The sequence below is a fragment of the Erpetoichthys calabaricus genome, chromosome 1 (assembly GCF_900747795.2).
Source record: "Erpetoichthys calabaricus chromosome 1, fErpCal1.3, whole genome shotgun sequence".
NCBI lineage: Eukaryota > Metazoa > Chordata > Cladistia > Polypteriformes > Polypteridae > Erpetoichthys > Erpetoichthys calabaricus.
The window spans coordinates 68,973,616-68,987,653 of NC_041394.2; the positions used below are offsets into that span (position 1 = coordinate 68,973,616).

Sequence of the window (14,038 nt, forward strand, 5' to 3'; positions counted from 1 at the left end):
TATTGTTTTTATCCATGCGGTCTCGTTTTTGTCTCTCTGTGGCTGTGTCGTTAGGTACAACTCTTACTTTTAATACTGAATTACCGTTATGTGATTCAAATATGCCACACTGACTGCTGGCACAGTGGATTAGAGCAACTTTAGTTTACAGGTTGTGTTGTTTGGACGTATCAATGCGGTCTCGTTTTTGTTTCTTTTTATCCATGCGGTCTCGTTTTTGTTTTTCTGTGGCTGTGTCGTTAGGTACAACTCTTACTTTTAATACTGAATTACCGTTATCTGATTCAAATATGCCACACTGACTGCTGGCACAGTGGATTAGAGCAAGTTTAGTTTCCAGGTTGTGATGTTTGGGCGCATCTATGCGGTCTCGTACAGGTTGTGTTGTTTGGGCGCCACCTACCGACTCTGGGAAGCCGCTGGGTTTGACTCTGGGGTGCTGAGGCACTCTGGCGCATGCGCCTCGGTGTGTCCTGCGTCTGCCGTCCGTGCATATATTAAACTGTTGTTTAGTAATATAGATATGCATGATTTCCACATGCCAAATATGTATGTGCTAAGATAATAGGTTACTTTAAATTTGCTTTATATGAGTGGGTATAGGTGTGCTAGAGAATATAATATGATGGAAAGCAAAGGTGCTGCACAATCCAGTAGTTGGGTTTTAATACAATTTTATATGTTTACACACACACTCATACATTCACAGACCCAGCTCCATGAGCCAAGTCTGTAACCTGAGTAACCACCACAAGTGACCAGAGGTGTTTTTTTTTTTTTTTTGTGTGTGTGTGAGAGGTTGGGAGCATGCACTGGAAAAGCTTGTTGATCTCCCCCAACCACACAATGAACCACCTCACATGACATACAAATCAAGTAAGCTAATACCCCTTTGATCTTAAACAAACAAAAGTACTTTACCAGTGTCTACACTTTACTAAACTCACCTCTAAGTATTTTAGATTTTCTTTAAATACAGACCTTTCAAAGCAGTACAGGATGGGTTCAGATCCCATCTGTCAGTAAATAACTGTAAAATGTAAAAATGGTAGCTTCAGTCAAATTTCAGTGTAATACTTTAATTTTTAGCATTACAAATGTTTGGAAGGTTTTGATGAAAAGCAATATACACTGAATTGTGGTTTCTTTTAGCTTATTACATACAGAATTGATATTTACAGGCTGCACATTAACATGTCTCATGGAATGAGCTCAATGTTTTAAGCACTGTACAGATTAGAACAGGTGAAAAGAGATGATAATGTGAACTATGTACAATGTCCACCCCGGCTCTATATTCTGTCTGCAGGGGGCCCCTTTAGTGAGCTGTGTAAGCATTCTAAACTGACCAGGGTATGCCATTGCTCCTGGCTAGTGGTTTACATGGGGTTTAAAGTGGGCTGGTATGCTGTGAATTGGATTGTAGCAGCACATTGCGGTCTGACCTTCAAGGGGACACCTTAGTTCTCTGCAATATTACATGTATTTTAGTAACAAAAAAAAAGGACACAGTGCCTAAGAGTATCCCACTAGCTACAAGTTTATTACTGACAAATATTGAGAAAAAAAATGATAAGGCTATTTTCTTTTTTCTATAAATGTCAATCATATTATTCTGAGTGTTTCTGAGATTTTTGGCATATACCTAATGGCATAGATTAACCACCCTGCCAAATTTCATCTTTTTAACTGAAATGAAAATAGTGTTTTTCTTGATGAGTTAGTGAACTTTGCATATTTTTCAAGAATGTTTATATCTAATTAATATAGGCCACTGCATTAAGAAAATTGCATTTAGCTCTTAACAGCACCTTATTATTTTTAAACATGTTTCACATTATATGTTTTTGTTGTGCTTAGGTAAAGATAACAAAGCAAAAGACAGCTCAGAAGAAGAAGAAGAAAAAAAAGAGAGTGATATGCAATCCAAAACTGGTAAAAATATAAAGAAGAAAGAGAGCACACCTTGCCAGAAAAAAGATGAAAAAAGTAATGGTGAGAGTAATATTTTTGTTGAGGCGTGCATTCAGTTGTACTGATCAATAACCATCAGAATGTCCCTGTAACTCAAACTTGTATAGATATTATAAGGAGTTGCACTGCCACCATAATATACAGGTGCTGGTCATAAAATTAGAATATCATGACAAAGTTGATTTATTTCAGTAATTCCATTCAAAAAGTGAAACTTGTATATTAGATTCATTCATTACACACAGACTGATGTATTTCAAATGTTTATTTATTTTAATGTTGATGATTATAACTGACAACTAATGAAAGTCCCAAATTCAGTATCTCGGAAAATTAGAATATCAATTAAGACCAATGCAAAAAAAGGATTTTTAGAAATGTTGGCCAAGTGAAAGGTATGAACATGAAAAGTATGAGCATGTTCAGCACTCAATATTTAGTTGGGGCTCCTTTGGCCTGGATTACTGCAGCAATGCGGCGTGGCATGGAGTCGATCAGTCTGTGGCACTACTCGGGTGTTATGAGAGCCCATGTTGCTCTGATAGTGGCCTTCAGCTCTTCTGAATTGTTGGGTCTGGCGTATTGCATCTTCCTCTTCACAGTACCCCATAGATTTTCTATCAGGCGAGTTTGCTGGCCAATCAAGAACAGGGATACCATGGTCCTTAAACCAGGTACTGGTAGCTTTGGCACTGTGTGCAGGTGCCAGGTCCTGTTGGAAAATGAAATCTGCATCTCCATAAAGTTTGTCAGCAGCAGGAAGCATGAAGTGCTCTAAAACTTCCTGGTAGACGGCTGCGTTGACCTTGGGACTTCAGAAAACACAATGGACCAACACCAGCAGATGACATGGCACCCCCAAACCATCATTGACTGTGGAAACTTTACACTGGACCTCACGCAACGTGGATTCTGTGCCTCTCCTCTCTTCCTCCAGACTCTGGGACCTTGATTTCCAAAGGAAATGCAAAATTACTTTCGTCAGAGAACATAACTTTGGACCACTCAGCAGCAGTCCAGTCCTTTTTGTCTTTACCCCAGGCGAGACGCTTCTCACGCTGTCTCTTGTTCAAGAGTGGCTTGACACAAGGAATGCGAAAGCTGAAACCCATGTCTTGCATACGTCTGTGTGGTGGTTCTTGAAGCACTGACTCCAGCTGCAGTCCACTCTTTGTGAATCTCCCCCACATTTTTGAATGGGTTTTGTTTCACAATCCTCTCCAGGGTGCGGTTATCCCTATTGCTTGTACACTTTTTTCTACCACATCTTGTCCTTCCCTTTGCCTCTCTATTAATGTGCTTGGACACAGTGCTCTGTGAACAGCCATCCTCTTTAGCAATGACCTTTTGTGTCTTGCCCTCCTTGTGCAAGGTGTCAATAGTCGTCTTTTGGACAACTGTCAAGTCAGCAGTCTTCCCCGTGATTGTGTAGCCTACAGAACTAGACTGAGAGACCATTTAAAGGCTTTTGCAGGTGTTTTGAGTTAATTAGCTGATTAGAGTGTGGCACCAGGTGTCTTCAGTATTGAACCTTTTCACAATATTCTAATTTTCTGAGATACTGAATTTGGGACTTTCATTAGTTGTCAGTTATAATCACCAACATTAAAAGAAATAAACATTTGAAATACATCAGTCTGTGTGTAATGAATGAATCTAATATACCAGTTTCACTTTTTGAATGGAATTACTGAAATAAATCAACTTTGTCATGATATTCTAATTTTATGACCAGCACCTGTTCACTTAGGATGTATGGATGTGCAATTTGGAAATTAGTTGCAAAATTCTTATTGTGAATGCTAAGAATAAAAAGCTAAGAAAAGTGATGTGATCAGACACAAAACATGTATGGAGGCATTTTGGACTTGCGAACACTGAGCATGATTTGTATGGCAGGAATGTTGGTAAAAATATTACTCAGTAGTACTCAGTGCATTATTTAAGGTGAATAATATGAAAGGGGAAAATATAAAAAAAAACCCTGAAAAGTAAAAACCTTTAAGTTCCTGTAAATAAGCAACAATGCATTTTTTAATGTACAAAAGCATAAATGAGCATTTTTCAGTAATTTCCTAAATATTATAAGACATCTCTATAATAGTAATGCTATTTGAATGACAAGTATATATGTTTATAACTGACCATAAAAGCTTGGGTTACATCTTTTTTTACTGGAGAAAATTGTAGAGGCAAAACAGGCTAGAGAGCCCCATCTCCAGCTACCTCTTAGTAGCTCTCAAGGATTTCTAAAGCAGCCAAGAGACAGGTTGAGAGAAAGACAGAGAGAAACGTATTTCACTTTAAGCTAGTTCTGTTCCAGGTCTATCCCAGTTGGGCTCTGCCTGGTAATACCTCCTGTGGGAGATACCTGAAGGCAGCCTAATTACTTATTCAAATTAATGGTGACATAAGGGTAATCTGGTAACTTGATTAACTCTATTAAAATTTTCTTCTTTGTGAGTAATCGCAAACAAAGTATGGATAAGGGTCCCAAAAGAAAGTGTCAGTGGTTTAGGAGAATTTGACTTTATAAGAAAATCCACTGACTTTATTAACACCATTAGTGTACCATCACAACACAATGCAGTATCTAAAAACATAACATGAGCTATTGCTAACTGCATGCTGTGTGTTGTTATAATATTGTACATACGCTGACAATGCTGTAATTTAGTTTGACTGTGGATATCTGTTCGGTCTAGATATTTCCTTCCATTTGTTTCATTCTTCCAGTTTAAATGCTGTAACAAGCATATACATATATTAGGACAGTTTACATGGAAAAACAGCCTCTTGATGATTCTTAAATGTTTGAGTTTTCTTTAAAACTCCTAATGGAAGTTCAGGCTTTTTCCACGTAGTGTGCTTTTACCTTTCGAATATTCACAAAAGAACTCTGAAATTTCCAATAACATGTAAATGGAGCTTCACTACTTCTCCAACTTGTAAGTATTGTTTGACTTCTTTAACCTAAAGAAATGTCAAATGATGGCTTCAAACGTGTCCAACCAGATTTTTCACAGCACTAAACACATGCTGGGGGGTACATTTATAAAGTGGAGAAGGTGTGTATATATGTTTGTAACTAAATAAAAAAACTGCTAATATTTTTCCATTACAGCTGAATGTAAAAATGCAGCGTATCTGCTTAGTAATGTAACAATGTACTTTGGCAAATATGAGGGAATGCCCTGATCTACTTGCATCCCAGATTTCCAGTTAGAGAGAAAATGTCTTATTTGCACAATACATTCATTTGGCTTGTTTCGAAAGCCAATAGGCAGAAGTCAGATTTGACATATTTGAGAATGATGCCCATCACTTTTATTTGTAAACAAGCTGTTGAATCAGTGAAAGAAAACAAAGTTAATATGCACCCAATCACAATATGTCACAAACAAGTAATTCTGTATGGGTCTGGAGTAATGTTGGATTGATAATATAATTTTAACTCTGTATTGATTACTAGCTTTTGCATCCCAGTATGTTACCAAAACGATTTTTTTACAAATTAGAATGCTAATATATCACCCCCTATCCAAACTGGCAAAACTGAACACTGACTGTAGTAACAGAATAGTAGTGGATTTAATATATTTTAAATACGTAACAACCACAACCAGATAGAGAAGAATAGCACAGGTACACGTGATGGGGATTGAAATGACTGATGAGATATGGTGAGTGAGTGAACGAATGAATGAACGAACTTTATTGTCATTCATACCATACAACAACAGATGCATAGCTGAATGAAATTGCATTTCTCCAGGCTCAATGTGCAGACATGAAAGACAAGTGCACATAAGACAACATACAGACATTACAAACATTTCACTTCTTGCCCAAAAAGTATACAGTACAAGGCAGCACAGTACAAACAATAAAAACAAAAGATATATAGATAAATGTAATCCAGTCAGTGGGTGAAATATAATATGAAAGAAAATATTGCACATCATTTCACAGTGATTGTGATATTGCACTATATGGATACAATATTTATACATAATATATACAATATAGACAATGTAATATTGTACGATATTACAATACACTATAATGTAAACTTAAGACCTATTTGTGGTAATAAAGTGCACAGTAAGTAAGAGAGCAAAATGACAAAGGTTATTTAACAGAGTTTAGTATTCTGATGGCCTGGGGGAAGAAGCTCCTGTTAAATCTGGTCGTTCTGCAGTGCATACTGCGGTAACGTTTTCCAGAGGGCAGAAGTTCAAACAGCCCATGTGCCGGGTATGTGGGATCTTTTATGATCTTAATGGATCTGCTCTGGCAACATGAGTAGTGTTATTCTTGAACAGATGGGAGTGAGGACCCGATGATTTTCTCCGCTGTCCTCACCACTCTTCAAAGTATCTTCTGTTCAGCGACAGTGCAGCTACCATACCAAACTGAGATGCTGCTGGTCAATATACTTTCTATAGTGCCTCTGTAGAAAGTTGTGAGGACAGGAGAGGGAAGGTTTGCTCTTTTCAGCCTTCGGAGAAAATTAAGTCGCTGAGATGTCTTATGGAGAACTGAGGGGTACTGACCCACCAACCCCATTACTATCGCTTGATGTCCAAACCCCCTAAAGTGAGGCTAGGAGGGACAACTTTGCTTTTTAGTTGCTTCATGACCAGACAAAGAGTCTGTCTCCTGCTTCAGTATCATGGCCCTAAAGTACACCACTCCATTGCTCTCTGTTACACATGCTACTCTTGCACATCGCACTGTTCTGCTCCTGCTGTGTCAGTATTGTAGTCCCGCAAATTCTTTCTCTCTGTCAATAGCTTTCCTACACTTTCCACCAAATGAGTGTGGAATCGTGCTCCTTCCACTTTTTTCCTCTTGGCCCTATCATTCCATCTGCTAGTAACACAGACATACCACCATGATGGAGTTGGATTACTGAATTAAATGACATGCTGGATTAGGCAACTCCACAATGCTGAACATAATTCACTTTTCCAGTAATTTTTCTATCAAGTGTCTGTGTTCTTTGGCCCATTTTAACTTTTTCTTTGTATTTGCCAGTTTCACATATAGCTTTTTCTTTGAAACTCTGCCTCTAAGGGGAAGCCTAACAGAATTGTATTTTCATATATGTTTCATATGACACTAGTATTTGCCATGAATTTTAAAAAGGCACCTGATGACCAGTAAGGTCATTGTTTCTCAAACTGCACGTTCTAATGTCCTTATCCTCTTCTGCAGTTGTCCATCTTGGCCTTCCCCTTCTTTTTCTATACTGGTTACATCCAGTTCATCTTCTTTTCAAAATTCAGTATTGGGCACTTTTGAGTGAAATCTTCGGTTTTTGATGATCTGTCACATGGAATAGCCATCCTACATTTGGCAAAAAAAACAATAGACTGACCTGTTTAATTCTAAAGCCGATTCTTTTTGGCTATTTGTGAACTCAGAACTGAACTATAGGAATGCTGGTATCTTGTAGTACAACTAAATATAATAAGTTTCAGCAGTGCTAATGCATTCAAAAAGGTTTCTGTGATTACAGATTAGCATGCAAATATCACTAATTAAGGATAAGCTACAACGGTTTTCCATTAGGACACTGAAGGAATTCCGGCTGAAAATGGGACTTTGCAGTCTTATATAAAGAATAAATAAAAAATCAGTAATTTCAAGCAGTAATTGCATTTATACAGTGCATCCGGAAAGTATTCACACCGCATCACTTTTTCCACATTTTGTTATGTTACAGCCTTATTCCAAAATGGATTAAATTCATTTTTTTCCTCAGAATTCTACACACAACACCCCATAATGACAACGTGAAAAAAGATTACTTGAGATTTTTGCAAATTTATTAAAAATAAAAAAAATTGAAAAAGCACATGTACATAAGTATTCACAGCCTTTGCCATGAAGCTCAAAATTGAGCTCAGGTGCATCCTGTTTCCCCTGATCATCCTTGAGATGTTTCTGCAGCTTAATTGGAGTCCACCTGTGGTAAATTAAGTTGATTGGACATGATTTGCAAAGGCACACACCTGTCTATATATGGTCCCACAGTTGACAGTTCATGTCAGAGCACAAACCAAGCATGAAGTCAAAAGAATTGTCTGTATGACCTCCGAGACAGGATTATCTCGAGGCACAAATCTGGGGAAGGTTACAGAAAAATTTCTGCTGCTTTGAAGGTCCCAATGAGCACAGTGCCCTCCATCATCCATAAGTGGAAGAAGTTCAAAACCACCAGGACTCTTCCTAGACCTGGCCGGCCATCTAAACTGAGCGATCGAGGGAGAAGGGCCTTAGTCAGGGAGGTGACCAAGAACCCGATGGTCACTCTGTCAGAGCTCCAGAGGTCCTCTGTGGAGAGAGGAGAACCTTCCAGAAGGACAAACATCTCTACAGCAATCCACCAATCAGGCCTGTATGATAGAGTGGCCAGACGGAAGCCACTCCTTAGTAAAAGGCACATGGCAGCCCGCCTGGAGTTTGCCAAAAGGCACCTGAAGGACTCTCAGACCATGAGAAAGAAAATTCTCTGGCCTGATGAGACAAAGATTGAACTCTTTGGTGTGAATGCCAGGGGTCACGTTTGGAGGAAACCAGGCACCGCTCATCACCAGGCCAATACCATCCCTACAGTGAAGCATGGTGGTGGCAGCATCATGCTGTGGGGATGTTTTTCAGTGGCAGGGATTGGGAGACTAGTCAGGATAAAGGGAAAGATGACTGCAGCAATGTACAGAGACATCCTGAATGAAAACCTGCTCCAGAGTGCTCTTGACCTCAGACTGGGGCGATGGTTCATCTTTCAGCAGGACAACGACCCTAAGCACACAGCCAAGATATCAAAGGAGTGCCTTCAGGACAACTCTGTGAATGTTCTTGAGTGGCCCAGCCAGAGCCCAGACTTGAATCCGATTGAACATCTCTGCAGAGATCTTAAAATGGCTGTGCACCGACGCTTCCCATCGAACCTGATGGAGCTTGAGAGGTGCTGCAAAGAGGAATGGGCGAAACTGGCCAAGGATAGCTGTGCCAAGCTTGTGGCATCATACTCAAAAAGACTTGAGGCTGTAATTGCTGCCAAAGGTGCATCGACAAAGTATTGAGCAAAGGCTGTGAATACTTATGTACATGTGATTTCTCAGTTTTTTTTTTTTTTAATAAATTTGCAAAAACCTCAAGTAAACTTTTTTCACGTTGTCATTATAGGGTGTTATGTGTAGAATTCTGAGGAAAAAATGAATTTAATCCATTTTGGAATAAGGCTGTAACATAACAAAATATGGAAAAAGTGATGCGCTGTGAATACTTTCCGGATGCACTGTAGACTTTAGTAATGCCTTGTCTATATTTCTAAATCAATTTAATGGTATCTAGTTAAAAATGGCATGAATTTCTCTCAAAAACATGATTTTTTGGGTGACCACAAAATTTCAAATGGTAGTGTATTTACTATGATGACTCAAATTATGCAACGTACAAGATGCAGACCATTTTCTCACTGGTAATGTGAATGATCAGGATACATTTTAGCAACCTAACCTGTTAAAGATAAGGTTCAGTAACTATAGTGATTCCGTTGTAGCCTTTTTATATTCCTTATTAAGGAAGTTACAAACATTGAGTAACATTAAATAAAAGATAAAACTTACGAAATTAAAATGGAGTTTATTTTTATCAAAAGGCTAGAAGAAGAAATAATTTCTTTGAATAAGTATATGTTGAAAATTTTCAGTGCAGAGCCTGCAAAAAACATGTGGCTGCTATTTGTTTTTCACTCTATACGGGTGCCTTCGTTCATAATGTACTACAGTTTAATGCTCTTACGAATAGCAAGTTTATAAAAAAAAAAAAAAAAAAATGCGTATAGTAATCTTGTTACCTTAAAAGTTCTAAGAAGAAATCAAAGATCTAATACAAATTTGTTTGGTTTTTCTCTGTTTCAGACATAAAAGTATCTGGCTATTTGAACCTGGCAGCTGACTTCACCCACAACTTTACTGATGGGTTAGCTATTGGAGCCTCTTTCTTAGTGAGCCCCAGCGTTGGTCTAGTAACCACAGTGACAATTTTGTTACATGAAGTCCCTCATGAAATCGGAGATTTTGCTATCTTGGTGCAGTCAGGATGTAGCAAGAAGAAGGTAAATTAATTAATTCTGTAAATTACTGTTTATTTCTCTATATACCATAATACTGATTTTTGTATTGGTAAAAAAAATAAAATAATTGGATAATTTAAGTTGAGTGTTTTTAAATGTGAGAAATCCTATTATTTAATACTTTATTTGTAATAAATTTCACACCAAAAAAAAAAAAAACACAGTCACCCTCCTAATTCTTCTGCACCTGGCAGAAGGGAGACATAATTGCAAACTTAGGAGTTTAGTCATTCCTATTTTCCTGCAAAAGAAGCAGAGATTTTTTAAAAAGACTGTCCACACACATAAAAAGCCCTGCTCACTTTTTATTCCTAATATGTTGAAAGTAGCCATTCCATCCCAATAACCAGAAATATTTCATGTGTTATTTAAAGTGTAAGTTTTGGTATTTTTTAAGTCATGATATATCTATCTATCAATCTATCTAAGTCATTCATGGGGCAGAGTGGTGGCTCTGAGGCTAGGGATTTGAGCAAGCAATTGGACGGTAGATTGTTCAAATCTCGTAAATGCCAGAAGTGACTCTACTCCGTTGGGCCCTTGAGCAAGGCCCTTAACCTACAATTGCTTTGTCCTGGGTGTGATGTTAATCTGCATCCAGCCCTGCAAGCAAGTCCTCCAACTTATAGGGAAAACCACTCCAGGTGGTTCATTGTGTGGTGAGTGTGGCAACGTGCTCTCCTCTATCACAGTATATATTTATTTACCACCTGAAATTGTATTCTAAGGTGGTTTTCTATTTAAGAAAATGTGCTTTTCTTCTTTCTGAGGCATGCTTGTGACAACTAAAGTGAACTGGAACAAAAATCACAGATTCCAGTTACTATTTTCTTGAGGTACAGATATGTTTCTTGTTTCTCTGCTCGCAGTGAGTACCATGGGTTGAGTTATGACTAACTACATCCCCCTTTTGCAAGCTATATTCTGCTTATTATCCTATTTATACTAATAGTATCCTACTTATACTACTGTTTCTCAGCAGTTATGTTCTGTCATGACTTGTAATAACGGACAGATGTGCACACAAATCATAAGATTATTTTCTTATATAGCGTATTTTCTTGGCCTATTACGTTCTATGCTATTATTTTAAATAGACTACACAGCAAGATTCATGCTGAGTAGCATTTTAGTGAAAAGAGCAAATATGTGCTTTATTGTACTTAGTACAGATAGCAGTATATCTGAAATTAACTGATTACACTTCATTCAATTATTAGTAAGACCTTACCATTTTTGAAAGAGCCAAAGGTGTATGATGAGTTGTATGAGAAGTTGGACACTAAGGAGGGAGAAATGGACCTGTACCGATTGGTTAGACAGAGGGACCGAGCTGGGAAAGATGTGCAGCAGGTTAGGGTGATAAAGGATAAAGATGGAAACGTACTCACAAGCGAGGAGAGTGTGTTGAGCAGATGGAAAGAGTACTTTGAGAGGCTGATGAATGAAGAGAACGAGAGAGAGAAGAGGTTGGATGATGTGGAGTTAGTGAATCAGGAAGTGCAATGGATTAGCAAGGAGGAATTAAGGACAGCTATGAAGAGGATGAAAAATGGAAAGGCCGTTGGTCCAGATGACATACCTATGGAAGCATGAAGTTGTTTAAGAAAGATGGCAGTGGAGTTTTTAACCAGATTGTTTAATGGAATCTTGGAAAGTGAGAGGATTCCTGAGGAGTGGACAAGAAGTGTACTGGTGCCAATATTTAAGAATAAGGGGGATGTGCAGGACTGCAGTAACTACAGGGGAATAAAATTGATGAGCCATAGCATGAAGTTATGGGAAAGAGTAGTGGAAGCTAGGTTAAGAAGTGAGGTGATGATTAGTGGGTAACAGTATGGTTTCATGCCAAGAAAGAGCACCACAGATGAAATGTTTGCTCTGAGGATGTTGATGGAGAAGTTAAGAGAAGGCCAGAAGGAGATGCATTGTATCTTTGTGGACCTGAAGAAAGCATATGACAGGGTGCCTCGAGAGGAGCTGTGGTAGAGGTGAAAAAGAGAGTGCAGGCAGGGTGGAATGGGTGGAGAAGAGTGTCAGGAGTAATTTGTGACAGACTGGTATCAGCAAGAGTGAAAGGGAAGGTCTTTAGGATGGTAGTGAGACCAGCTATGTTATATGGGTTGGAGACGGTGGCACTGACCAGAAAGCAGGAGACAGAGCTGGAGGTAGCAGAGTTAAAGATGCTAAGATTTGCACTGGGTGTAACGAGGATGGATAGGTTTAGAAATGAGTACATTAGAGGGTCAGCTCAAGTTGGACGGTTGGGAGACAAAGTCAGAGAGGCGAGATTGCATTGGTTTGGACATGTGCAGAGGAGAGATGCTGGGTATATTGGGAGAAGGATATTAAGGATAGAGCTGCCAGGGAAGAGGAAAAGAGGAAGGCCTAACGAAGGTTTATGGATGTGGTGAGAGAGGACATGCAGGTGATGGGTGTAACAGAACAAGATGCAAAGGACAGAAAGATATGGAAGAAGATGATCCGCTGTGGCAACCCCTAACGGGAGCAGCCGAAAGAAGAAGAATTTTTGAAAGAGCCAAGCCACATACATGTCACACTTTCTGTGGCATGATTCAAAAAAGGCAGATTGTGAGACAGCAGATTGAAATGCCGCAAAACATTTTTTTTTTTTAAATAATGCATGATGAGTTACTCTTGCTTGTCACTCTTAGACAAATTCACTGATATCACTACTGTACTACTCTGTTTATGCTAAAACATTTGTACAAAACTTCAACCTGATTACACTTGGGTGAATTGGTGTTGCTAATTTGGCTATTGTGTTAGAGTTCATGTTTGTTCACCCTGTCATAGACTGCCACCCTGTCCAGGGATTGAACCTGTCTTGCACCTGATGCTTGCTGGGATAGGCTCCAACTGCTCCATAAACCACTCTAGATAGATAGATAGATCGAACGAACAAAATTTGTCCCCAGGGGCTTAAGTGGGTTAGGAAGATGAGCAGATAGATACCTGTAATGTCTGTTCAGTTCTTGTCCCTTGATTGCATGCTCAATATTAGTAAGTAATAGAAAGTCTGATTCTTTCCCTCAATTATTATTATCTAGTTGTTTACAGAACAGGGACAGCAATTCATATCTGGACATCAATATTCAATATCATTAATGGTGTTTGGTAATGACCTTTAGAGGTAAATCCACATCCATGGCCCCGAAGGGTGCCATGGAGGAAGAAAAATGGCGAAGTAAAGTGCACAGTCAGTCTCCTTTTAAAATGCCTGAATCTCATAACAATGTTTTGCATTTTTCCTTCTTATAATGACACTGGATATGCTAATTTGCAATATGTGTGTTAAGGCTTTTATTTTTCACAGTGGGACCCTGGTGTACCCATACACTCCATTATAAAATGCAAGAGCCACCTAGTTATTTATGTTTCAGTTTAGATTGCAATTTCATGTGTCAAACTGATCTATTCCTTTATTGTGATGAGTATCTTTGACTGGAAAAATACAGAACTAATCCTTTAAGTACTCCTGTTTATAGGTCCGGTTCTAATTTCAAAAGTTGAAGTGTTAAGAAAGCTAACTAAAGTTTATTATAGGCATCGTCTTTTCTGTTAGCAGTGAAAAATATTTCTACACCGAAATTTGTCTGAGTGACTTTATCACATTGAGAGATATCCTGCAGGATAAAGAGCCTAGTGATGGTATGGGCTTTGAAGGGTGTTATATAAAATGAAATCAACATTATTTGTATTTGAGTTAGCAGAAGATCAAACCTTAAAGCAGTTTTCCCACTATATATGGCAAGAAAAAACAAGTGCCTGTGGCACCCTGGATTTCTTACCAAATGTGCTTTTAGCCATGGAACTATAACAATGTCTTTTATTAAACTTTGGTAATTCAAAATGCAGACATTATGGCTGAAACGTTGCATTCTCCATAAAAAA

At 38.5% G+C, this 14,038-nt stretch overlaps 1 protein-coding gene and 1 pseudogene across 2 annotated transcripts in view; both read left to right on the forward strand.

Moving 5' to 3' along the window:
* The window catches only part of LOC114651509 (retinoic acid receptor RXR-beta-A-like), a 285,453-nt pseudogene that overhangs the window by 169,901 nt on the left and 101,514 nt on the right, over positions 1-14,038 (forward strand).
* slc39a7 (solute carrier family 39 member 7) overlaps positions 1-14,038 on the forward strand; it is a 30,312-nt gene that overhangs the window by 12,602 nt on the left and 3,672 nt on the right. For both annotated transcript variants that reach the window (XM_028801339.2, XM_051933040.1), the window contains exons 6-7: positions 1,861-1,995; positions 9,909-10,105. In XM_028801339.2, coding sequence (XP_028657172.2) covers positions 1,861-1,995; positions 9,909-10,105 — 332 coding nt within the window. The remainder of the gene's footprint in view (positions 1-1,860; positions 1,996-9,908; positions 10,106-14,038) is intronic.